The following is a 26,540-nucleotide window of genomic DNA, read 5'->3' as shown; positions in this document are numbered from 1 at the left end:
ACAAACTTTGTGTTTTTGAAACCATTAGTGAAAAGGCCAGACTTCAGAGGCAGGATTGAAACACAAGAGTCAGGGTGGCTTCTGGGTAATACCAGATGCCTAGGCCTCAGACTGACGAAGCCTCTTGGATGAGGGGCGAAACGTTTCTTTTTACCAAAAAAAAACGAAGTCCAGATGACATGATTCAACCTTTTTTGTTGTTATATACCTGGATGACGGAGAAAACAAACTTTGAATAATGAACAGTATTTATGTTAGTGTTAGTCCAGAGGCGGCTGTGGCTGAGTGGTTAGAGCAGTCGTCCTCCAATGCAAGAGTTGGGGGTTCGAATCCACCAGCAGTCACATGCCGAAGTGTCCCTGGGCAAGACACTGAACCCCTCGTTGCTTCCGATGTGTGTCTCATTGGTGTATGAATGTGATAAAGCTCTGATTAGTCTCTTTAGAATGATTTGTTCAATTAGCTTTGTAGAGATCTAGTAGAGTGCTTTATGAATGGGTAAATGAGGACACAGATTGTAGTGTAAAGCGCTTTGAGTATCTTGATCATATAGAAAGGCGCTATATAAGTACAGTCCATTTAGTGTGTGAGATATAATTAAGCTCTTGGCTAAATTAAGCTATCTGGACATTATGTAATTCAAATTTAAAATGATGCTAAACATATAGCGTGAACACTTAAGTTGAAAATGAAGACATCAGGTTTAATTTTTATTTATTTATTCAACGCCACAAACTGTATGTTACATAAACACAGATAATTAAACTGAACACTATTAAAACACGTTAACTGAACTTGAATGGATTGAATAAAAGAAATGAGGGGAATTTTAAATAAATAGTTCATCCAACAGCTCTCTTCGATGTCCTCCTGCACTGCACCTGGGCCGAGCCTCGTTCAGAACTGGTCCGCCTGGTGGGAGACAGATTCTTCTTTCAGGAAAAAATAAAAACTCAGTTGGTTGTTTTGTAACCGAAGTAAACACAAGCTAACATTATTAAGAACGTTGATTTACCTGCTGTAAAACACCTACTGATTATCACGGAGTAAAGTCCGACATCTTCGACTCTGTTCTGGTCCACTCATCGACCGGTGTGGAGCTGTTAGACGAAGCGGTCCCGCTTGGCGTCAAATTTGTCGACTCTTATCCAAAATCCAGCCAGAATCCAGCTTTAACTTGTTACGTTGTTGTTAGCTGAGCTTTTTAGCTCACAGGAAAAGAGCGTGCTGAGGCAGCACACATGCGCATTAGATGAAGGTACAAAATTCACAGCGCCGTCTAATGACCTAGCATGGTAAATACAGCGGATTCAGGAGGGTGGGGGGGAATCCTCCAGATGTATGTAAACCCAAAATCCGACCGTGTCAACGCAAATCTTTTCCTCTAATTAACATATGAAAAAACCTACGTTTCCCCCCATCATGTCCGTGTAAATAAGGCCTACTATCTTTTTTTTTAGCTCCGTTTAAGTGTAGAAACATTGTGAAATGTTTCAATGAACTTATCATCATCGCCCAATTTTAAAAAAAAATTTTATTTAAAGAAAGAGAAGAAAGAAGAAAAAATAAATAAATAAAAGAGAAATAGATAAAACGAGAGACCACCACGACAAAACAACATGCACAGCACAATGCCATCCACAATATCACCATGAAACATTCGACATGGCACAAGGAATAATCTAACTTCCACCACTACCCAACCTAGCGTGCATCTGTCAAAGCACCTGAATCCAAACACCTGCGCAAGCACGCCCGCCACCACCAGATTTCTCCAAAAGAATGCCCAATAGTGGATGCGGGAGGCCACAGACCCGCCCCCCCAGGACACAATGGCAACACAGGGAGGACCGGAGCCACAGACACACAGCGGCCCCCAGGCCCGGAGCCCCAGGAGTCTCCCAACAGGGAGAACCGCACCCCCCCCAGAGAGGAGCAGAGGAAAGAACCGGGTGACCCCAGCAACCAAAATGCAGAGCCTCCAGGAAGCTGCAGCGACGAGCCACAGGTCCGGCCGGCAACCCATGCCCCCCCCAATTAGGTCCGGCCATGGACACCGAGCCCCAAGCCCCGAGGCCATACCACCCCCCAGCAGAGCCCCGACAGAGCCAGGGCACCCAGGTTCCGCCAGGCAGCAACCAGGGCGGACTGACGTACACCCCACCACCCAGCCCAGACGCCGAGAGCCACCAATGCACCGGCGGCAAGGGGGCCCTCCGCCAAAGGGGGGGCACGACCGGGGGGAGTGGGCCCCACACCAAACGTGGGGCCCAACTTGATCCAAGGGAGGGGGGACCACCAAAAACCCAACCTGAGCCACAAACAGGCACACACAGATAGCCTGACAGAATCTCTGTTGGGCCGACTGCATGCACCATCTACCTGACAGCGACCACACGCCGGCCCCAGCCCAAGGGGCAGAGCAGCAGGGAGCCGCAGCCGAGGAGGGCCGGCTTTTCACATCAAGAGCCTACTATCTTAAAAAGTTAGCATTACATGGATCATAGTTTAATTCACCGCGATGTACGTGTTAAGCTGCAGTAACATTAACAAACGTAAACTCACCAGCTGAAACACAGACACAGAGCCGTCCTCGGAGTTCTTTGATGAAGAGTCCGGTCGTGGAGCTAATGAATCGGGACGTTCAGGCTCTCTAACACTCACAGGCTGACTTTAATGCTGAGAAGAGGAGGAGGGAGGCGGCTGCTGTCCTCCTCTCTCCTTGCAGAAAAACACGGAGCAACTTTCTGCTCGCGTGTTGTCGAACATGCGCTGCACATGTGAACCCTGTCTGTGGGCGTCACCAGCACCATAGACATACATTATACATAGATTAGGCACGGCAGCTCTATACAGCTCTGGGTGTAGTCTGTTGTCATATGTCTGGTGTTTTACCTGCCTGCAGGCTGAAACCACGTGACACGTTACAGCCAATACCGAAACTTGACACCGAAAGAAGAGTGACGTTTCAATACATACACAGACCGGTGCAGTTCGGTCGGTGCCATAAAAGAACCTCTGTTCGGTACTCAGCCCTAGTGATCGGCCAGAAAACTGCAATCGGTGCACCCCTACAGGAGAGTTGAGGCAGTTCTGGTAAATAATGGTGGCCACACAAAATAATGACACTTCGGGAACTTTCACGAAGGGGTGTACTCAATTTTGTTGCTGGTGGTTTAGACATAAATGGCTGTATATTGAGTTATTTTGAGGGAAGAATAACTTTACACTGCTATATAAGCTGCACACAGGCTACTTTTCATTTAGTCAGTGTTGTCCCCATGAACACATATACTCAAATATCTGCAGGAATGTGAGGGATGTACTCACTTTTGTGATACACTGTATAAATGTATATGTGTGTGTGTGTGTGTGTTTATATACACCCACAATATACAACACATAATCAACATATACCACACAGGTTGTGTGACGGGTTATTGCACATTGAGGTTGAATTATTAATTAGTTATTATCATTTGTTCAGTGTTATTTATCAAGAGTTCAGTAATCTGACAGCTTGTGCATAATAACTGTCCTTTAGTCTTTTTGAACACGATGACAGACTCCTGTATCATCTGCCTGTGCTGGGTGGGTGTGATCCTTAAATAAAGCACTGTTTGTAATGTGATTTTCAGACAGAATCCCTCATCTGCATATTGAGTAAAGAAATAGGAAAATGTTTAAATATCCAAAAGTAATTGGACCAGACCTGGTTTATTTCCTCAGCAGTGTAACTTGTTCTGGGTTTAATAATCCAGCATAAACAAACATCAAATTGAATCTCTATCTTTGAAACATTTTAAAGGTTCAAATAGTGGTAAGGTGCTTGTTAATATTTAGTAAATTATTTCTAAGCACCAACTCTGCTGCTATCTGCAGATATTTGCTGATTTATGTCAGACTTCTGTGGCTGTTTATTCTTTACATGACTGAGGACAGTGAAACTTTTGAAGACAGGTTTCAATCATTTACTGTCTGTTGCTTTTTGTACACGTGCAGGCTGAACGCTCCCAACGTTCAGAGCGGAAGCGGCGAGACTCGTTTGGGATGTATGATGGCTACGACAGCTGCAGTGAGGAGTCGACAAGTAGCTCCAGCTCGGAGGACAGTGAAGATGAGGTGGTGCCCTCTATCCCTGCCAGCCTGCCTATTATCAAGAACAATGGCCAGGTGTACACCTACCCAGATGGCAAAGCTGGAATGGGTTAGTGCATGGAAATTTGTTTGTTGCTTCTTTTTCTAAAGCTCTGAAGGAAGAAAAAGTAAAAACCTAACAAACCAGAAAGTGACACTCAAAGGATGTTCAGCCAGAAAAGGCACACACAGTAACACACTCGCATGATTCAAAGCTTTGACAGCTGATCCATCTTGTTTTGCAAAATGCCCCTGATAATTATCACATTTCTTAGTTTTGGAGTATTTATTGCTCTTTCCATCCATCCATCCATCCATCCATCCATCCATCCATCCATCCATCCATTATCTTTACCCGCTTAATCCATTTTGGGTCACGGGGGTCGCTGGTGCCCATGTCCAGCAATCACTGTGCGAGGGGCGGGCTACACCCTGGATGGGTCGCAAGTCCATCACGGGGCCACATAGAGACAAACGAGACAAACAAACATTCACTCTCTCACTCACACCTAGGGACAATTTAGAGTTACCAATCAGCCTAACATGCATGTTTTTGGACTGTGGGAGGAAACCGGAGTACCCGGAGAAAACCCACGCATGCACGGAGAGAACATGCAAACTCCACCCAGAAAGGCCCCTGGACCAGTGTTTGAACCAAGGACCTGCTCGCTGAGAGGCAGCAGCTCTACCAGTTGCGCCACCGTGCTGCCCTTATTGCTGTTTCTTTCAAGTTTAAGTTCTTCTTCTTTTCTTCTTCTTTTGGCTTTTGCCTCTTCAGGGGTCGCCACAGCGAGTCATCCTCCTTCACTTCACTCTGTCCTCTGTCCTCACTCCAACTACTTTCATGTCCTCTCTGACTGCATCCATATATCTTCTCTTTGGCCTTCCTCTTTGTCTTTTTCCTGGCAGCTGCATTTCTAACATCCTTCTACCAATATACCCACGGTCCCTTCTCTTTACATGTCCAAACCATCTCAGTCTGGTCTCCCTAACTTTATCTCCCAGTTGTTCAACCTGTGCTGTACCTCTGATGATCTCATTCCTAATCTTATCCATCCTTGTCACTCCTAAGGAGAACTTCAACATCTTCATTTCTGACACTTCCAGTCCTGTCTCCTGTCTTTTTGTCCATGTCTCTGTCTCCAGACCATACAATATAGCTGGTCTCACCACTGTCTTGTAAACTTTTCATTTGACCTTTGCTGACACCTTTTTGTCACAAATCACTCCTGAAACTTTTCTCCAACCACTCCATCCTGCCTGGACTCTTTTTCACTTCTTTACCACATTACCCATTTTCTGGGACAGTGGACCCCAAGTACTTGAAGTCCTGCACCTTTGTGACATCTGCTCCTTGTAGCCTCACTGTTCCACCTCCTTCCTCTCATTCACACACATGTACTCTGTCTTACTACGGCTGACTTTCATTCCTCTTCTTTCTAGTGCATACCTCCACCTCTCCAAGTTCTCTTCCACTTGTTTCCTGTTCTCACCACAGATCACAATGTCATCTGCAAACATCATAGTCCACAGAGATTCCTGCCTGACCTCATCTGTTAGTCAGTCCATCACTAGAGCAAACAAGAAGGGGCTCAGAGCCGATCCTTGATGCAATCCCACTTCCACTTTGAAGCTATCTGTCACTCCTACAGCACATCTCACCACTGTCCTGCTGTCCTCATACATGTCCTGTACCAGTCTAACATACTTTTCTGCCACTCCAGATTTCCTCATGCAATACCACACCTCCTCTCTTGGCACTCTGTCATATGCTTTTTCTAAATCCACAAAGACACAATGGAGTTCTTTCTGACCCTCACTGTACTTCTCCATCAGGATTCTCAAAGTAAATATAGCATCTGTGGTGCTCTTTCTTGGTATGAAACCATACTGCTGCTCACAGATAGTCACCTCTCATCCAAGTCCAACTTCCACAACTCTCTCACAGATCTTCATCATGTGGCTCATCAACTTAATTCCCCTGTAGTTACTACAACTCTGTGCATCACCCTTGTTCTTAAAAATGGCCACCAGCACACTTCTTCTCCATTCTTGAGGCATTTTCTCACCCTCAAATATGCCATTGAATATTTGAGTCAAAAACCTCACTGCCATCTCTCCAAGACATTTCCAAACCTCCACTGGTCATCAGGTCCTACTGCCTTCCCCTTCTTCATTCTTTTCAGAGCTTTACGGACTTCACCCTCACTAATGTTTCCCACTTCCTGGTCCACAGTTTCTATGACCTCTACTCTTCTTTCTCTTTCATTCTCTTCATTCATTAGCTCCTCAAAGTACTCCTTCCATCTTCCTGTCACACTCTCCTCACTTGTTAGAACATTACCATTCCTATCTTTAATAAGCCTAACCTGCTGCACATCCTTTCCAGCCTGATCCCCCGTCTTGCCAATCGGTACAAGTCATTCTCACCCTCTTTAGTGTCCAGTCTCCCATACAACTCATCGTACGCCCTCTGCTTTGCCTTAGCTACCTCTCTCTTTGCTCTACATTGCATCTCCTTTTATTCCTGTCTACTCTCTTCAGTCCTCTCACTGTCATATTTCTTCTTGGCTAACCTCTTTCTTTGAACGGCATCCTGCACTTCACTTTTCCACCACCAGGTTTCCTTATCATCCATTCTCTGTCCAGATGACACACCAAGTACTTTCCTACCTGTTTCTCTAATTACTGTTGCTGTAGTAGCCCAGTCATTTGGAAGCTCGTTCTTACTACCCAGAGCCTTTAACAGCTCTTTTTACTCTTTTTCTCTTCTTCACAACAGTCATTCTACACACAACCATCCAGTGCTGTCTGGCCACGCTCTCCCCTGCCACAACCTTACAGTCTCCAATCTCCCTCAGGTTTCCTCTTCTACACATAATGTAGTCGACCTGCGTACTCCTTCCTCCACTCTTAAAGGTCACTCTATGTTCCTCCCTCTTTTGGAAATAAGTATTGACTATAACCATTTCCATTCTCTTGGCAAAATCCACCACCATCTGTCCTTCCTGGTTTCTTTCCTTGACACCAAACCTACCATCACTTCCTCATCCCCTCTTTTTCCTTCACCAACATGTCCATTCAGGTCTGCTTTGATCACCTCTCTCTTCTCCCTGGGAATACTCTCTATCACTTCATCCAGATCTTTCCAAAATGTATCTTTCTCCTCCACATCACATCCAACCTGTGGAGCATAACCACTAACGATGTTTAGCATCAGACCTTCTACCTTCAGGCACATCACCCTAGCTGACATTGTCTTCACCTCTACTACATTCTTTGCCAACTCCTCCTTCAGGACCACTCCTACTCCACTTCTCTTTATATCCACACCATGGTAAAACAGTTTGAACCCTGCTCCAATGCTGTGAGCATTGCTGCCCTTCCACTTGGTCTCTTGGACACATAAAACATCTACCTTCCTTCTCTGCATTATGTCAGCCAGCTCTCTACCTTTGCCTGTCATTGTCTCCACAAGTAGAGTTGCAACCCTCAGTCCTACATTCTTCACTTTCCTCTTCTCCCTCTGTCTCCTGACACGTTTCCCTCCTCATGGTCTTCAATTAACAGTAGCACAATTTCCGCCGGCACCCTGTTTGTCAACAGCACCGGTGGCGGTCGTTGTTAACCCGGGCCTCGACCGATCTGGTATGATTTCGCTTTGATGAAGTCGCATTATGGTTTTGGCAAAAGTGTTTTACATCGGATGCCATTCCTGACACAACCTTCACCATTTACCCGGGCTTGGGACCGGCACAAGAGATACACTGGCTTGTGCTCCCTAGTGGCTGGTTTTTCAAGTTTAAGTTCAAGAATCTTTATTATCCCCAAGGGGCAATTTGTTTCACAGTCAGTAGGCACACAAAACATCCATACTAGATAAGACACTGAGACATTAAAATAACAGTACAGAAATCATCACTGTTCGTTAGGGGTGCCCATCTCTGTGTCTGACAATCTGATTCGATTCCGATTTTTGGTGTCACGATACAATTAAAAATCGATTTTTCGATTCAGAAACGATTTTTCTATTGAAATGGTTATACATTTTGTTTCAATTATGTAACTGACAAGCTGAAAAGATTAAACAACAATGTAAACCAATAGACCATTTATTTAAAAATCATTTTAGGTTCCTTACTGTATCAAATATTTTTTATTCATTTTATATCCATCATCCATCCATCCATTTTCTTCCGCTTATCCGGGGTCGGGTCGCGGGGGTAGCAGCCTAAGTAGGGAGGCCCAGACTTCCCTCTCCCCAGCCACTTGGGCCAGCTCTTCCGGGGGAATCCCAAGGCGTTCCCAGGCCAGCCGAGAAACGTAGTCCCTCCAGCGTGTCCTGGGTCTTCCCCTGGGCCTCCTTCCGGTGGGACGTGTCCGGAACACCTCACCAGGGAGGCGTCCAGAAGGCATCCTAAACAGATGCCCAAGCCACCTCAACTGGCTCCTCTCGATGTGGAGAAGCAGCGGCTCTACTCTGAGTCCCTCCCGGATGATCGAGCTTCTCACCCTGTCTCTAAGGGAGAGCCCAGACACCCTGCGGAGAAAACTCATTTCGGCCGCTTGTATCCGAGATCTCATTCTTTCGGTCACAACCCAAAGCTCGTGACCATAGATGAGGGTGGGAACGTAGATCGATCGGTAAATTGAGAGCTTCGCCTTTTGACTCAGCTCTCTCTTCACCACGACAGACCTGTACAGCGCCCGCTTCACTGCAGACGCTGCACCTATCCGCCTATCGATCTCACGCTCCATTTTTCCCTCATTCGTGAACAAGACCCCGAGATACTTGAACTCCTCCACTTGGGGTAGGACCTCCTCCCTGACCCAGAGAGGGCACTCTACCCTTTTCCGGCTCAAGACCATGGCCTCGGATTTGGAGGAACTGATCTTCATCCCGGCCGCATCGCATTCGGCTGTGAACCTCTCCAGTGAAAGCTGTAGATCACGATCTGATGAAGCCAATAAGACCACATCATCTGCAAAAAGCAGAGACGCAATTCTGAGGCCACCAAAACGGATCCCCTCAACACCTTGGCTGCGCCTAGAAATTCTGTCCATAAAAGTTATGAACAGAATCGGTGACAAAGGGCAACCTTGGCGGAGTCCAACTCTCACCGGGAACAAGCCCGACTTACTGCCGGCGATGCGGACCAGGCTCTGACACCGGTCATACAGGGACCTAACAGCCCGTATCAAAGGGCCTGGTACCCCATACTCCCAGAGTACCCCCCACAGGGCCCCCCGAGGGACGCGGTCGAAAGCCTTCTCCAAGTCCACAAAGCACATGTAGACTGGTTGGGCAAACTCCCACGCACCCTCTAGGACCCTGCTGAGAGTGTAGAGCTGGTCCAGTGTTCCACGGCCAGGACGAAAACCGCACTGTTCCTCCTGAATCCGAGGTTCGACTATCCGACGGACCCTCCTCTCCAGAACCCCCGAATAGACCTTACCAGGGAGGCTTAAGAGCGTGATTCCCCTGTAGTTGGAACACACTCTACGGTCCCCCTTTTTGAATAGGGGGACCACCACCCCGGTCTGCCAATCCAGGGGAACTTCCCCCGATGTCCACGCAACATTGCAGAGTCGCGTAAGCCAACACAACCCTACAACATCCAGAGCCTTAAGGAACTCTGGGCGGATCTCATCCACCCCTGGGGCCCTGCCACCGAGGAGCTTTTTAACCACCTCGGTGACCTCAGCACCAGAGATTGGAGGGCCCGACCCAGAGTCCCCAGGCTCCGCTTCCTCAGTGGAAGACGTGCCGGTGGGATTGAGGAGGTCTTCAAAGTATTCCGCCCACCGACCCACAACATCCCGAGTTGAGGTCAGCAGCAAACCACTCCCACTATAAACAGTGTTGGTGGCATACCGCTTCCCCCCCCTGAGACGCCGGATGGTGGACCAGAAACGTCTCGAAGCCGTGCGGAAGTCGTTCTCCATGGCCTCTCCGAACTCCTCCCATGCCCGAGTTTTTGCCTCAGCAACCACCCGAGCCGCATGTCGCTTGGACTGCCGGTACCCATCAGCTGCTTCCGGGGTCCCACAGGCCAAAAAGGCCCGATAGGACTCCTTCTTCAGCCTGACAGCATCCCTCACCGACGGTGTCCACCATCGGGTTCGAGGGTTGCCGCCCCGACAGGCACCGACAACCTTGCGGCCGCAGCTCTGGTAAGCCGCCTCGACAATAGAGGCACGAAACATGGTCCACTCAGACTCAATGTCCCCCACCTCCCTTGGAACATGTTCAAAGTTCTCCCGGAGGTGGGAGTTGAAACTCCGTCTCACAGGAGACTCTGCCAGACGTTCCCAGCAAACCCTCACAATACGTTTGGGCCTACCAGGTCTGACCGGCATCCTCCCCCACCATCGGAGCCAACTCACCACCAGGTAGTGATCAGTTGACAGCTCCGCCCCTCTCTTCACCCGAGTGTCCAAGACATGTGGCCGCAGATCAGATGAGACGATGACAAAGTCGATCATCGAACTGCGGCCTAGGGTGTCCTGGTGCCAAGAGCACATATGGACACCCTTATGCTTGAACAAGGTGTTCGTTATTGACAATCCATGACGAGCACAGAAGTCCAACAACAGAACACCACTCTGGTTCAGATCAGGGGGGCCGTTCCTCCCAACCACACCCCTCCCCCCCCCCTCCAGGTCTCACTGTCATTGCCCACATGAGCATTGAAGTCCCCCAGCAGAACAAGGGAGTCCCCAGAAGGTGCACTTTCCAGTACCCCCTCTAAGGACTCCAGAAAGGGTGGATAATCTGAACTGCCGTTTGGTGCATAAGCACAAACGACAGTCAGAACCCGTCCCCCCACACGTAGGCGGAGAGAGGCCACCCTCTCATTCACGGGGGTGAACCCCAATACACAGGCACCAAGTTGGGGGGCAATTAGTACGCCCACGCCTGCTCGGCGCCTCTCACCAGGGGCAACTCCAGAGTGGAAGAGTGTCCAGCCCCTCTCAAGGAAACTGGTTCCAGAGCCCGAGCCATGTGTAGAGGTGAGTCCGACTATTTCTAGCCGGACTCGCCTCTTTTTATTTTATATTTATATCAAAAATAGGAAAAAATATAGGAACATCTACATCTAGGCAGCAGATACCTGTGTCCAGATGGAAGCAACCTGAACTCACCATGTAGTGGTGATCAGGATCTGCCATAATCAGCCTGGTCTTGTTCACTGACCTCACTTTGTCAGTGAGGTTCATAATGGCTATGCCAGCAGTTTGGCTGCACATCCTGACAATTCACGAGCATTTGTTCCCGTTTTTGCATGTCAAACGTCCAAACCAACAGATGAAGGTGAAAGTTAAGAGACTCAATAAAACATGAATAAAACATTCTCATAAAAGTAGAATCAACATTAAAACCACAGAGCTTCTGAACAAAAAAACATTCTCAGTGTTTCCCCTAGATATCTTGCCATGGCGGGGCGCTCATCTCATCCGTGATTTTTGGTGAAGGTGTGTGTGTGGTGTTGGTGGTTGTGGGGGGGTAGAGACGGAGACACGCCCTGAGCTGCACAGGGTTCTTTTTATACCGGCAGTTTTAAAGCGGGGGTGGGAGGGTGGAGGCAGAGACACAGCCGTGCGCTGTTTGTACCAACAGTTTTACTTTTCGAGTGGGTCGGGGAGTTCAGCATGAGGGAATAGGCTGCCTTTAGTTTTTTAGCTCGCGCACCTGTATTGCAAGCTGCTAGCTTAGCGTTATGTCAGTGCCGACAGGTGGTTGGGGTGGGGGTGTGCACTGTTCGATAGATGAGGCGCTTGGTTTCATTGACAGGGTAGGGCGCCCCGGTTGTATAATGGCAGGGGAAACACAAATTTTCTGGTGGACCTTTGACTTTTCTGACAGCTGGGGTTTGTTTTATAAGCATCACCTTTATTAATCATCATTCAGTTTATACTTTCTCTTAAAGCGATCATCAGATCAGCTTCACTTCAAGAATGTACTCCAGTAGATTAAATCATAGATGGCGTGGGAGCTGTCAGTGTGGGTACAAAACGTGCTGAAGTTATGTTGTGGATAAATGTTGGCAACAAAATAATGTGCATGTCTTAGAATACAGTTTTGCAAGCTGTGTTCACAAAATTAGCACTGATTTTCAAAACCTGTCTGAATAAAACGAATGGATTAAAGTTTTGCGTTGTTGCTATGGATTTCCATCATTTTGAACATGGCCAAGATAGATTTCCGTCATTTTTAAAAATGAAAGGGGGGAAAAAACGTTTTGTTGTGGTCTTTTTAAAACCATCCAATCTAATAATGATACAGGAATTAAACTGACGCTGCTTTCAACCAGTAAAGAGAACCAGAGTCACAGTTACACACATATGAGCTGCACACTAGAGGATGACACGGGAGTGGATTTTCACTCAGCTTCAGTGACCAGTCCAGTCCCTTTTTTTCTCTTCATTTGATTTTTAGGAAATACATTGAATTTGATTTAATCTTCTACCCATTCCTGTTTAAATTACTTTGTGTTCTGCAGTTTTATTTCAAAAGATATGGCAACAGGAACAGTTCATCTGTGGTGAAATGGAGACATTCATTGCCTTTAAGCGTCTTTTGAGTATTAAGAAAAGCGCTATACAAATAAAATTTATTATTATTATTATTATTATTATTATTATTATTATTATTATTATTATTATTATTATTATTAATAATAATGATAATAATAATAATAATAATAATAATCCAAACAAAAACCTTCACTAAATGTCATAAAACAAATAATCCATGGCCTGTAGTCCATATAATGTTTCTACGGAGGATCATCTGCCGAGTCCCTGTTTCTGGATCTTTTGAAGGTCAGTTACAGTAAAAACAAAAAATCTAAACCAGTCCATGGGTCACACCATGTCTACCTTAGATGAAAGAATACAAACATAACAAGTTGCATTTTACTAATTTATTGAGCAATTGTTTCCTTTAAACAGTGACATTACTGTCATGTTTTAAATTGTTTAAACAAACTAACAAAAACAAAAAAAGAAAAATAATGTACCAAGCAGAGAACTCAACAAATAAAAATGTTTAAAAGCATTATTATACATTGGACGACGTCCTCAAGAAGTTCAGTCTATGTGGTCGAGGTAACGAGCTCGTTTGGGTGAAGCATGATGTCGTGCATCTTCCCAGACTTCAGAGCATCATTTACAGACTGGACCATTGCAGGTCTGGTGTTCCACCTCATCTCTCCACCACAGCTTCAGTGACCAGTCCAGTACCTTTTGTAACTTAAAACTGAAAGACGACAGTGCACAAGTCAAAATAGGGTTACCATGACTACAAATTGCAATTTGTTGGCCTTTCTTCTGGAAAAATTGTTTTAACAAAAAGAAGAGATTTACAATTGAAATTAAGTCAAGAAAATGTGACATTTGCAAATATAAATTACAGTAGCTCAATTTTTCATTATTTATTTCACTTATCATATTTTATAATTATTTAATCAGCCTCACAGGCAGAGATTATAAGATTTTATGTATCTCACCTGCTTTGTTGAAGTGTGTGACAAGGGTCTTTGTGTCCAAAGCTGTTTAACAGTTTGCTTCCAGAGCTAACAGCTTCCTGTGTTAGGTAGAAAAATAAAATTAAATTAAAGACATACAAAAAAATTAGTGCTACTTCTTGTTGTGCCATGCTTTATAAAACAATTATTGAATCAAGATTTACTTATGTAGGTAAACTTGGATGTTTTAAAACCTGTTCAAATACACCAGAATGCAGGAAATAGCAGCTGCTTTATTCAAAAAGTTATGTGGGAGGACCCACAGACCTCGCACCAATATGTCCCCTCTACAATAATTGTTGTTCAGCGTGAGGGAAGAGGCAGTGTGAGCGCTGACTTTAGCTTTTTAGCTAGCGCGCACGTATTGCGTTAGTGTTGCCGACGGGTGTGTGTGCATGGGTGCGTGCAGTTTAGTTCGATAGGCGGGGCGGTTGGTTCTGTTAATGGAATGGGGTGCCCTGCTTGTATAATGGTAGGGGAAACGATGATAAATATCTGATAATTTCAGTTCTACACAGTGTTTTAACATCAACAAGGTGTGTCTGGTGTCTGTTTGGATGAGATAAACTTGAATATATTTAGAATCATACTGAGAGGTAACTGTACTGTGATAAATGTAATTTAATATAAGATAAAATATTACAAAATAGTATTAAATGACTACATGAGCTGAAATCCTGTAAATATAACCCCCTTTGAATTAAATAATCATTTTAGGAGAGAAATCTGTCAGTAGGGCTGGGCCATATCATATCTTTCACGATAATACCAGTAAAAAAAAGCTTTCCCGGGAAAATAAATGATATCATGATATGCTAATTTCATGACATTATACGTCAAGCACCCCACCCCGTTAACAGAACCAAGCACGCCGAACAACCAAACCGAACTGCGCACCCCTCCCTCCAACTGTCGGTGCTAGTGTAACGCTAATTAGTTGCGCGCAATACTAGCTAGCTAAAAAGCTAAAAACAAACAACTCGTGGCTCGGCTGCGTCTCCCCCGCTCTAAACTGCCGGTACAAACACACGCAGATCTGTCTTAGAGCCACAATCCATGGACCAAGAACACAGGCAGCTGAAAGACAGAGCAGTCAGAGAAATGGAATCATTCCTGCAGGAATGGAGGAAACTGAAACACCACAAGCTTCAGGGTCAGCTGATCACCTTGTCAAATTTTGGGAGTTATAGCTCATTTAAAGGCAACATATATTTGTTACATTTATGCTCAGCAGATCTTAAGCTTGGTTTTATTCATTTATTTTGGGAAACTTCACCTGCATTTTAGTTTTTGTGGTGGATTTATTGATCTATATTTTGTGCAGACTTTTTCAATCTAAATAACAGAAGGATCATTTTTATTTTTTATTTTTATACTTAGAGACTGAATACTTTACTAAATAAAGTAGTTTCAGTAAAATTAACCCTTGTTTTTTTTAGTTTTTATATAATACCGAAAAGCAACATGTTAAGATAATTTTACCATACCATACCATACCACTTTATTTATAGAGCACTTAAAACAGCAACAAGGCCAACCAAAGTGCTGTACAGACAAAACAACAGGTATTGCACAAAGCAATATACAAAATGAGGTAAATCAGAATATAGACATAAAAACGATGCAGATAATGACGACAAACCAGTGTGGAGTGTAGATGAACAGATGCTCAGATATATTCATCAATTAACACGGATTCCTCATTTTTCTGGACTGAATAAAACGTGCATTGAATTTAATGAAATGCAAACGTGAGACGTCATTTATCTTTGACCCATCAAAATGAATGCGGTCATTTATTTACAGAATCAAAGTTTAACATCAAACATTTACATTAATTTGGCAAAATATGAAAATAACACATAATCAATCAGGAAAACCATACGGCCATGATTTTCCGTTGCTTCACCACAGACATTTATGAAAACTGTACAATTATGATCAATTATCCACACGGATGTGGATGAGCACTTTACACAGACATTTCTAAATTATCTGGAAGGATTTCTACTTTAGAGAAGAATTTAAAGATGAAAAGATGAAGTTTAAAGGGGGTGAAAGATGGTGTTTGAGGGAGAGTGTTGAACAGAACGGCACTCTCCGGGCTTTCTTCAGCTTCTTCCTTACAGTACACTTAGGTGGTGAAATCGACTCTTTTACCTGGAGATGTCTCAGGCGAGATTCCGTTTAACGCACCCTTTCAGCGTCTCCGTAGGATGGCTGTGAATCGTCCGGAGTAATGGCGAGATTCTGTCCGACACAAGCTCACCTCAGTGGAAAATGTTATAATCCCATGAAACTCGGAAGAGCTCTGTGGTCATGTCAGGGTCTTCCCGGCTCCCACAGCAACTGCCAGCACTAGGACATATCAGAACTGTCCGCACCGCCGAACTTCTCCAAACCCACAGAACTCTGCTCAACTCCGAGAGAACTAGGAAGTACCGGCATTTTTAAGAGCTCTTTTCCCGGTTCATTTGATCGTCCCGGATTGGTCCAAAACAACCAGACAGGGGTGTGTTTTGTTATGTAAGGTGTTATGGAAAGTCAAGGATAGAGATTAAGATTGTTTAAAACAGACAGAAAGATTGTTGGAGAACTTCAGACTTCGTGGAGTCAATTCACCTAGTATCTGCTGTGAAAGTTAAACATGACATTTCTTTTCAGTAAACTTTTTAGTTGACCGAACCTCGAACTTTGACACACACTTACAAACTTGCTCATTGAAGACAGAAAATCAAGAAATGCATATTAACCTGATTTCTTCTTTGAATGAGGAATAAAAATCATTACTTACTGTTTATGTAAATAAAAATGAGTAGTTCTCTTCAACCTGTAAACATTGTTTGAACTAACACAATTTGATTATCAAACATTTGTAAAATAGTAATGATCATAGAGAATTGTCTTTTCCACTTGATTAATTCAAGAAAGAAAGTCTCAGGATGGGTCAAACTGTATTTCTGGATGCAGATCAATGAAATGACAGTTTCTGTCCCACAAGGTTCTTAAGGTCAAGGGTTTTGACCTCAGGTTAAGTTCACTACAGGAGCATACAGGATCAAAACACAGATCATCTTGTGTTGAAAGCCACCGAATAGTAGTGAGTTTTTAAACGGGACTTGAAAACCGAGAGGGAGGGGGCCTGTCTGACAAACAGAGGTAACTCGTTCCAAAGTCTTGGGCCTGCTACAGAGAAGGCCCTGTCACCTCTGCGCTTAAGACGAGTTCCTGGAACTGTGAGGAGCAACTGGTCCGCTGACCTCAGGGAACGCGGTGGGACATACGGTTGTAGCAGATCAGAGAGATGGGGGTGGGGGGTGGGGGGGTGACACTGTTCAGTGATTTGTAGACATACATGAGTATTTTGAACTGGATTCAAAAGGGAACCGGTAACCAGTGCAGTGAGGCCAAAACTGGTGTAATGTGCTCTCTTTTGCCTGTACTGGTTAAAAATCGTGCTGCTGCATTCTGGACCAGTTGTAGTCGTGCTATAGAGGTCTGACTGATACCAAACAGGAGCGAATTGCAGTAATCAAGCCTAGATGTAATGAATGCATGTATTACTGTCTCCAGGTTATTTTTGGACAATATAGGCTTCAGTTTAGACAGCCGCCTCAGTTGGAATAAACATGATTTAACAATCATGTTTACATGATTGTTAAGTTTCAGGGAACGGTCCATTTTCACGCCCAGATTAGTGACTCTTTGTTTTTCTGGCAGGGTTAGAGTGGGGAGGTCGATGCAGTGGTTTGTGATCGTGTCATTGGGAGAGAACAACATGACTTCAGACTTCTTTTCATTGAAACTTAAGAAGTTTAAAGCCATCCAGTCCCTGATGTCAGCCAGGCAGCCGAGCAGCGTTTGAATAGAGCATGTACCATTGTGTCTTAGGGGGAAGTAAATTTGACAGTCATCTGCATAGAAGTGGATGGGCATGTTGTGTTTCCAGAAAATAGCACCAAGCAGCAGCAGGTATAAAGAGAATAGGAGAGAACCCAGGATGGACCCCTGCGGAACCCCCCATTTAAGCTCTGCCTCTGCGGAACTAAAATCCTTGATGGAGAGACAAAAGGATCTGTCAGCGAGGTAAGATCTGAACCAATTGAGGGCTGACCCTGTGACGCCCACCCATTGTGAGTCCCTGGTCTGAACCTGCCCAGCTGGTTGGTGGACCAATTCACGAAACCTCCTGTTGGGTCTCTGCTGAACCGCACGAGGGTAAAGACCACCTGGCCGATTATGACCCTGCGGCGGCGGCTGAATGCTGGAGTCAGCCAACGGGTGCCTTGGATGCCGAGGAAGTGGAGGGGGCATCACCCTGCTAAGGCTCGAAAGCTGCTGCCTTGTCTGTTGTGCCTGTGCGATCTGTTGTGCCTGTGCGATCTGTTGCAGCGCTTTCAAGGCTGCCGAACCGAACAACTCCCCCGGCACCACTGGAACATTACGGAGGGTTCTACGACATGACTCGGTTAATGTTGACTGCGCCAACCAGACCTGTCAGTGAGCCTGGACCAAGAAGGACATCACACGCCCAAGTTCCCTCATCATCAATGCAAAGGTCTGTAGTGCTGCATTGCTAAATCCCATTGCTGCTGTTGCACCACAAGTCTCCTGAAGGGACGCGGAGAGGGCAAACATGAGGTGCGCCATGGAATTGCCAAGGCGGCCAGAACGTGCTCCGGCATAATAAGCTCTGCAGAGAAATTAATCTGTGACGTGACACTGAGCTCGTGGGCACCGAACATAACTGTGCAGAGCCTCCTCTGGTGACAGGATGAGCGAGACAACAGCAGGTTCAATCGCCGGCATGCAATCCAAGCCCGATGCAGCTGGCTCATGCATAGCAGCTAACACTCAGCCATCCTCTGAGAGGTGCGCAAAGACTTTTGGGCCCCGCCAGCAACTATGTAACTCCCTCAGGTACTCCTATGATGGAGGGATGGAAAAGGAAGGAGGGGTCCATCCACGCCTGAAGAAGGCACGTCCAGGGGTGGATTCCTTTGGTTGTGGGATGTCCAACTGCAGTTGTCTTAGGGCCATACGCATGACGACCTGCATCGAGCCGTCACCAGACCCACTAGCTGCACTCTGAGACGAAGAAAGTGAACCAGTCTCTAAGACTTGAGATGACTGTCCCTCCTCGTCACCTAAAAAGTGAGAGGCAGCCAAGGATAACACATCCTCCTCTGCAGCCAGCTCAGGCATGGGTGGGGAGTAGAGTCCGGTCGCTGCCACTGGCTCAGCCCCCAGTTGGCTTGCCTGAAAAAGAGACTTCATCTCCGCCAATTCTGCGGACAGCTGTTCTACCCTTGTGGAGAGGCCCTGATGAGACTTGGCTCGCCTCTTCCTAGGAGGGGCCACAGGGACTGCGGCCTTAGACCGGTGCTTCGAGCGTCTAGGTGGAGCCTCCTGCCCAGAAGGCAGGAGGTCACTGCCGAGCTCGAGGCGAAACTGGGCCAGCCGAGCCACCCTCGCAGCACGAGGTGTAAAGCTGCAGTTTATGCAGGGAGTCTCTGACAGGGCCTCCGCCAGATGGTCATGTCCAAGGCAGGCAGGACACAGGTCATGACCATCATCTGCCTGGAGCATGGCCCCACAATCTGTGCAGCAGTGAGAGACATCCATGCTCCTTATTTTAGGCCGTTTACTCAAGTCAATCGAGTAAAAAACTGCAACTCAGCAAAGGGTCTGGCACCGCCAGCTACGTCTAGGATACAGGGCGGAAACGAGGACGAAAGGATAGGCCGAGAATTGGGAAAGGGGGTGCGCACGCTTGCCGTCACCAATTAACAAGGCAAAGAAACTCAGACAGGCTAACGCCACTAGCTCAGCTGATAAAAAGACGACATTTGAGAGAGAGTGCGCGAACGCTTGCCTTCACCAATTAAAACAAGGCCAGAAACTCAGCTGGCTATGTAATTGACAAACTTCGGAACACAGTCCAACTGACCACGCGGTTGGAGGCCTCCAGCAAACGGGAGTGGAGCGAATGCTACCGCTAACCACTGGCGAAATTTAAGTAAAAACACTACGACTGTTGAATCACACACACATAGTATTCAGACGTTGTAAGGTGGGAGGGGGGCGGAAACCGCCGTAGACCCCAACGAACAGCAGAAATACCTTTTGAACAGGGTTAAACCGTTGCAGCCCCTAGGAGGGCGAACACGCTACCCCCGCCAACGGGCAGTCGGGCCTCCGAAGACGGTGAAAAGTTCAAAAGTCCAAAGGGCTGAAACCCTGAATTGAACCGTGTGCAAGAAGAAAAAAAGGAGCAGAGCTGCGGATGACGTCAAGCTATGTAGCCTCTGATTGGTCATCCCTGTCACACTTGTGACTCCGTTGGTGTTACTACTTGAACAGCGCATGCACAAAGGGAACATTCAGTGCTTTCAGCACTGCCCTCTGGCAGTCAGGAGGGATGAAATAGAACTGTTGAATGTGTGGGATTACAGGGGGCTTGGTGCTTGGGTATAATTTAAGCCCCCAGTATACTCCCATGTAGTCTTCCAGCTGGATGACGGACTTTTTTTTCGGGCGGATCGTTGCAGCGGGCTAGCGGGGAGGTCGCAGGGAGGCGGAGTGTGCATTTGCGTGGGTGGAGGCTGGTGTACAAACTGTACTGTTGTAAATAGCTCATGCTCGAAGGCTTTGGAGCAAATAACAGTGAAATGTCGGCCACATTGTCTACCCCGCGAGTTCACGTGACTTTCATCACTGTCGTTTACATTCCTCCGGACGCTAATGCTGATGAATCATTGCGGGGGCTGCATGATGTCGTCGGCTCGCTGCGGAACAAACACCCCGAGGCTCTTTGTGTGATAGCCAGAGACTTTGGTCACGTGAATCTAAAGGACTGTCTCCCAAGCTTTTATCAACATGTGACAATTCCAACACGTGGAGACCGCACGCTGAACCGTTTGCACGAACATAAAAGATGCATGCGGAGCCGGGCCCCGCCCCCACCTAGGACTGTCATATCACATTTCAATCTTCCTGGCTCCTGCTTACATGCCCCCGCTGAGACACTCCAGGCCGGTGCAGAAGAAAGTTGAGTGTTGGATCCGGGACAGTGGCCCCATACTGAGAGATTGTTTTGACCGAACGGACTGGCAGGTTTTCGGAGAGGCTGCTGAGGATGGAGGATCGCTTGATCTGGACCGGTGCACATCCTCAGTTCTGGGTTACATTAGTACATGTACTGACACTGTCTCCACTATCAGAAATGTTAAAAGCTGCCCAAGCGGAGGGCCTTGGCTGGGTGCGGGATAAAGTACCCTGCTGGGGGCCGGGAACACTGCCTTCAGGTCTGGTAACTCAGAGGAGCTGAGTAGGACAAGAAAAGAGCTGGTTGCTGGTATTAAGAGGGCCAAGGCCACATATGCACAGAGGATCGAGGGTCAATTCATCTCACAAGATCCTCGGAGCATGTGGAGGGGCATTAAGTGCATAACAGATTATAAAGGAAGGAGCGAACAATGCCCCAAAGACCCATCTCTGCCTGATGCCCTCAACAAGTTCTATGCATGCTTTGAAGACCCGAACAGACCACCCAGCACCAGACTCACCTCACCACCGGATGAAGAGCATCTCAGCACGACCTCAGCCGAAGTAAGGAGTACCTTCAGGAGGATTAATCCGCACGGAGCGGCTGGCCCAGATGGCATCCCCGGAGGAGTGTTGGGGGAGTGTGCTGATCGGCTCTGCGGGGTGCTGGCGGACATCTTTAGCACCTCACTTACCCTGGAGACAGTTCCCACCTACCTGAAGACTGCCACCATCATCCCAGTCCCAAAAAGCTCTACAGTGACTGGTCTGAATGACTATCGGCCAGTGGCCCTCACCCTGATGGTTGCTAAATGCTTCGAAAAACTGGTCATGCCTCACATCAAAACAACCATCAACATCAATGAGGACCCTCATCAGTATGCATACCGGGAGAACCGATCAACAGAGGATGCCATCTCCTCTGTGGTCCACACTGCTCTCAACCACCTGGAGCAGAAAAACTCTTACGTCCGTATGCTCTTTGTGGACTTCACATCCGCCTTCAACACCATGATCCCCCAAACCCTGATGGACAAACTATCCACACTAGGACTAAGCCCCTCCATTTGCAACTGGGTCCTAGACTTCTTAACAAACAGACCACAGTTAGTGAGGATCCACAACTTCTCCTCCTCCACCATGACCCTCGGCACTGGCTCTCTTCAGGGATGTGTGTTGGGCCCCCTCCTGTTTGCTCTGCTCACGTATGATTGTGCAGCTGCCCATCCAAGCTGTCACATTGTAAAGTTTGCAGATGATACAGCGGTGGTGGGATGCATCACAAACAATGATGAGTCCAGCTACAGGCAAGAGGTGGAACACCTGGAGAGCTGGTGCAAAGAGAATAACCTTCACATCAATGTGAAGAAGACAAAGGAGATGATTGTGGACTTCAGAAGGAACAAAAACATCTACACCCCCCTGAACATAAGAGGATCTGCGGTGGAAGTGGTCTCCAGCTACAAGTACTTGGGTGTACACATGAACGACAACCTCAGCTGGAGCAACAACACCACCAGCCTGATGAAGAAAGCTCATCAGAGACTCTACTTCCTCAGATGGCTGAGGCGAGCTGGTCTGGGAAGCTCAGTCCTCACCTCCTTCTGCAGGTGTGCAGTGGAGAGCATCCTGTGCTCCAGCATCAACGTGTGGCATGGAGGCTGCACAGCTGCAGAAAGAAAAGCTTTGCAGAGAGTGGTGAAGGCTGCACAGAAGATGTTGGAGTCAGTCTCCCCACATCACAGACATCTACACCTCCAGATGCAGGAAGAGGGCCACCTGCATCATGAAGGACCCCACTCACCCAGCACACACACTTTTTGCCCCACTCCCCTCAGGAAGGAGGTTGAGGAGCATTAAGTGTAGAACCACTAGACTGAGGAACAGCTTCTACCCTGAGGCTGTTGGACTCATGAATCTCTACCTACAATAATCGCTGTGAAAAACCACATCATGTTGCTGCTGATCTGTTTAAATATTGATGCGTGCACATCTGCTCACACAGACTCATGTTCATGTTTGTGCTGATGTTCAATGTTTTATGTTATGAGTGCTTAGTGTATATTTAGTTGATGTTTTTCTTAGTTCATATCTTAGATGTTATTACTGTTTTTCTTATACATTTTATTGTTGGATGTAACTGGGACCCCGTGTACATAATTTCGCTCTACCACATGTACCACATGAGGTGCGAATGACAATAAAGAAACTCTGACTCTGACTGACTCTGACTCTCTGATGCACGTACATCCATGCATGTGTAGATGAACAGATGCTCAGATATATTCATCAATTAACACGGATTCCTCATTTTTCTGGACTGAATAAAACGTGCATTGAATTTTAAGGAAATGCAAACGTGAGACGTCATTTATCTTTGACCCATCAAAATGAATGCGGTCATTTATTTACAGAATCAAAGTTTAACATCAAACATTTACAGTAATTTGGCAAATTATGAAAATAACAACAAAAGCAATCAATCAGGAAAAATCATACGGCCATGATTTTTCCGTTGCTTCACCACAGACATTTATGAAAACTGTACAATTATGATCTTTTTATCCACACGGCGGTGGATGAGCACTTTACACAGACATTTCTAAAATATCTGGAAGAATTTCTACTTGAGAGAAGAATTTAAAGATGGGAAGGAAGTTTAAGGGAGTAAGGATGGTGTTTGAGGGAGAGTGTTAAACAGAACGGCACTCTCCGGGCTTTCTTCAGCTTCTTCCTTACAGTACACTTAGGTGGTGAAATCGACTCTTTTACCTGGAGATGTCTCAGGCGAGGTTCCGTTTAACGCACCCTTTCAGCGTCTCCGTAGGATGCTGTTACTCGTCCGGAGTAGCGGCGAGATTCTGTCCGACACAAGCTCACCTCAGTGGAAAATGTTATAATCCCATGAAACTCGGAAGACCTCTGTGGTCATGTCAGGGTCTTCCCGGCTCCCACAGCTACTGCACAGCGCTAGGACATATCAGAACTGTCCGCGCCGCCGAACTTCTCCAACCAACAGAACCGAACTCAACTCTCACAGAACTGGGGAGACCAGGAAGTACCGACATTTTAAAGAGCTCTTTTCCCGGTTCATTCGGGAGTCTTCCCATTGGTCAGAACCGACCAGACGGGGTGTGTTTTGTGACGTAAGAGGTTAGAAGACAGCAAGAATTGTTATGGAACAGATCAGAAATGTTCTCACAGACAGAGAGAGTTTTGTTTTGGCGAGTTTTAGAAACAGGTGCCAAAACGTTGGTTACGTACTGTAACCCCAGATTCTATGAGTATAAGCTTCGCCCTTTAAGGCCTTCGCTTTAGTGGGTTTATCCCGTTATGCAGAGCATAAGCACTGAAAAAATTAGTCCACGCCCACCTGCTGTGTGGGCCCCACCCGGTCCGTATAAATTACGTTAAGAGCGGGAAATCGACTCCCAAAATAGCTTTTTCTTCAGCCATTTAGGAGCCAGTGAGGCCCGACGCTTAAAGGGCTACGCTTATACTCATAGAATCTGGGATTACAGTACGTAACCAACGTTCTATGTCGTATAAGCTTCGCCCTTTAAGGCCTTCGCTTTAGTGGGTAAAGGGCGAAGCCGATGTGGTCCTCGCCTCACTGGGTCCATTCGAACACAGTAAGAAGCGGAAGCTTGCCCAAAAAACGTCTTGTCACTCAGCTCCCCGTGAGCATAACTACGCATCGCGTAATTATGTGCCATGCACAGACGCATGTTGTGTAACTATGCGTTCTGACAAAGCATGAATGCCCCGGAAAACTTTCAACGGAAGAAGAAGTTGAAAAGAGGGGGGGGGGGGGCATGAACCAACTGGTTCATGGCTGAACAGTATAAACAGATTAATGTCCATGAATTGATTATTGATCAAATGAACTGATTGGTAACAATAGTCATGAACTGATTAGTGACAATAGAACCAAAATCACAGACACGACTTGTGACTGATAACAACATCTCACACTGTAATGCATGCAGACAGAAGTGAGCTTAAACAGAGTTCCATGAGAACAACAATATTCATTCTGTTAGAGCACTAAGGACAGAATGTGTCATGGAACGAGCCGTCACATCACGTAGGTAAAAGCGAATAAATGAGCAGGGTGTTGACCATGCAGCCGCAGTGCAAATGTTCTGCATTGACATACCATTATGCAGAGCAGTCGAAGATGCGATACCCCTGGTCGAGTGTGCTTTGAGGTTGACAGGAGGCCCTAAATCTGATGCTCTGTAGGCTTCAGAAAAGGCCTCACACAGCCAGTGTGACAAGCGCTGGATGGATAACGGCGACCTGCAGATGCATCTCTATAATGCACAAACAATTGTTGAGTTTGAAACGCATTGCAGCTGTGCGCGTCATGTAACACGTCAACGCCCGCACCGGGCAGAGAAGATGAAAAGATGCTTCCTCTTCTGATCTGTGGGGGGGGAAAGAGACCCCTCCAACGATATCACTCTTGATGTAAAAGAGCTTGTGATGTTTTAGGCATAAAAGCTGGGTTGGTCTTAAATCAGCTGAGCTGCCCGTCAGCCTAAATTCTAAGGCATGACGAAGCAACAGAGAGGGCAGATAATTACTTACCCTCTTAGCGGGTGTTAAAACCAGCAGCAGGGCTGTTTAAAGAGACAAGAATTCTAAGTGAAAACCCTGATCCAGAGGTTCAATTGGAGCCTTGATCAGGACTCGCAGGACCAGCGTTAAATCCCACTGTGGAGCAAGTGGACGTGAAGCAGGCCTGTGTCTCTGAACATCTTTTAGAAAAACGCTTCATCAGCGGGTGATTAAAAGCTGTTCTGTCTCCGAAACCTTCGTGGCAGGAATAGATGACTGCAACGTACGTTAAAACGTACTGAATGCCAACTCCCTATCCATCAGCTGTTGTAGAGAAAAACAGCACGCCGCCTAAAAGGCATGAGGTGGCCTCTAAACCTTCTCTGTACACCAGCGCTGAAAAGCCGTCCCCTTGATGTGTGCAGAACTGTGGTGGATGCAGCACGTGAATCTTGAATTGTGCACACCATCTCCTGAGGGAGACCCATCCTCTAAGTGGGACCGCTCAGCGGTCAGACCCACAGGTGTTGACCTATTTCTGGGTAACTCTTGGACGCTCCTCCTGCCTGAAGGAGAGCATCCTCCCTCCACGGCAGTTTCCACGGCGACCCGACAACAGACGTTGCAGGCCTGGGAACCATGGTGCGTTCACACGCCGAGAGCCACCAGGAGAGCTGTCAATCCCTCCTCCTGAACTCGGTTCAGGAACCGTAAAAACAGAGGAGGTGGGGGGAAAAAACGTGTACAAAAGCGTTTTGGGCCACGGGCTGTGAGCAAATGCGTCCCCCCCCCCAGCGATGGATCGTCTCGCGGGCTCAGGGAAAACCATAGTTGACACTGAGCGTTCTTCTCGCGTCGCAACAGGTCCACAGCTGCTTTGTCAACTTCTGCTGCGTCTGAAAACATCAGATCTGGATGGAGGGTCCGGTCTACGTGACGTGGGCCGCCCCTGGACGTCACATCTGCCCCTCTGCTCAGAACACCGGATATATAAACCGCTCTAATAGAGAGCAGGTTTTGAGGAGCCCAACACAGTAGCTTTTGCGCAATGTGTAACATCTGGGCTGAACGCACACCCTTTGATGGTTATGTACGCAGCAATCATCATGTTGTCTGTGTGAATCAACACGTGTTGATTCTGTAGCACGGGAGCAAAGTGTTGAATCATATTCAGTGCTGTGTGACACTCCAAAACATTGATGTGGGCTGATGTGTAGTGGGGCCACAGCGCCCCTACTGCTTGAGATACGCATGTCCCCCCCC

The 26,540-nt window shown here is 46.7% G+C and overlaps 1 protein-coding gene across 1 annotated transcript in view; it reads left to right on the top strand.

The window, feature by feature from the left end:
• The window catches only part of mbtd1 (mbt domain containing 1), a 69,795-nt gene that overhangs the window by 9,724 nt on the left and 33,531 nt on the right, over nt 1-26,540 (top strand). Inside the window, exon 2 of the mRNA XM_037691549.1 lies at nt 4,003-4,207. Coding sequence (XP_037547477.1) covers nt 4,003-4,207 — 205 coding nt within the window. The remainder of the gene's footprint in view (nt 1-4,002; nt 4,208-26,540) is intronic.

The sequence above is a fragment of the Nematolebias whitei genome, chromosome 17 (assembly GCF_014905685.2).
Source record: "Nematolebias whitei isolate Nwh7 chromosome 17, NemWhi1, whole genome shotgun sequence".
Classification (NCBI taxonomy): Eukaryota; Metazoa; Chordata; class Actinopteri; order Cyprinodontiformes; family Rivulidae; genus Nematolebias; species Nematolebias whitei.
Note: the sequence above shows the minus strand (reverse complement) of the source record. Positions and strands in the feature narration are given on the sequence as shown.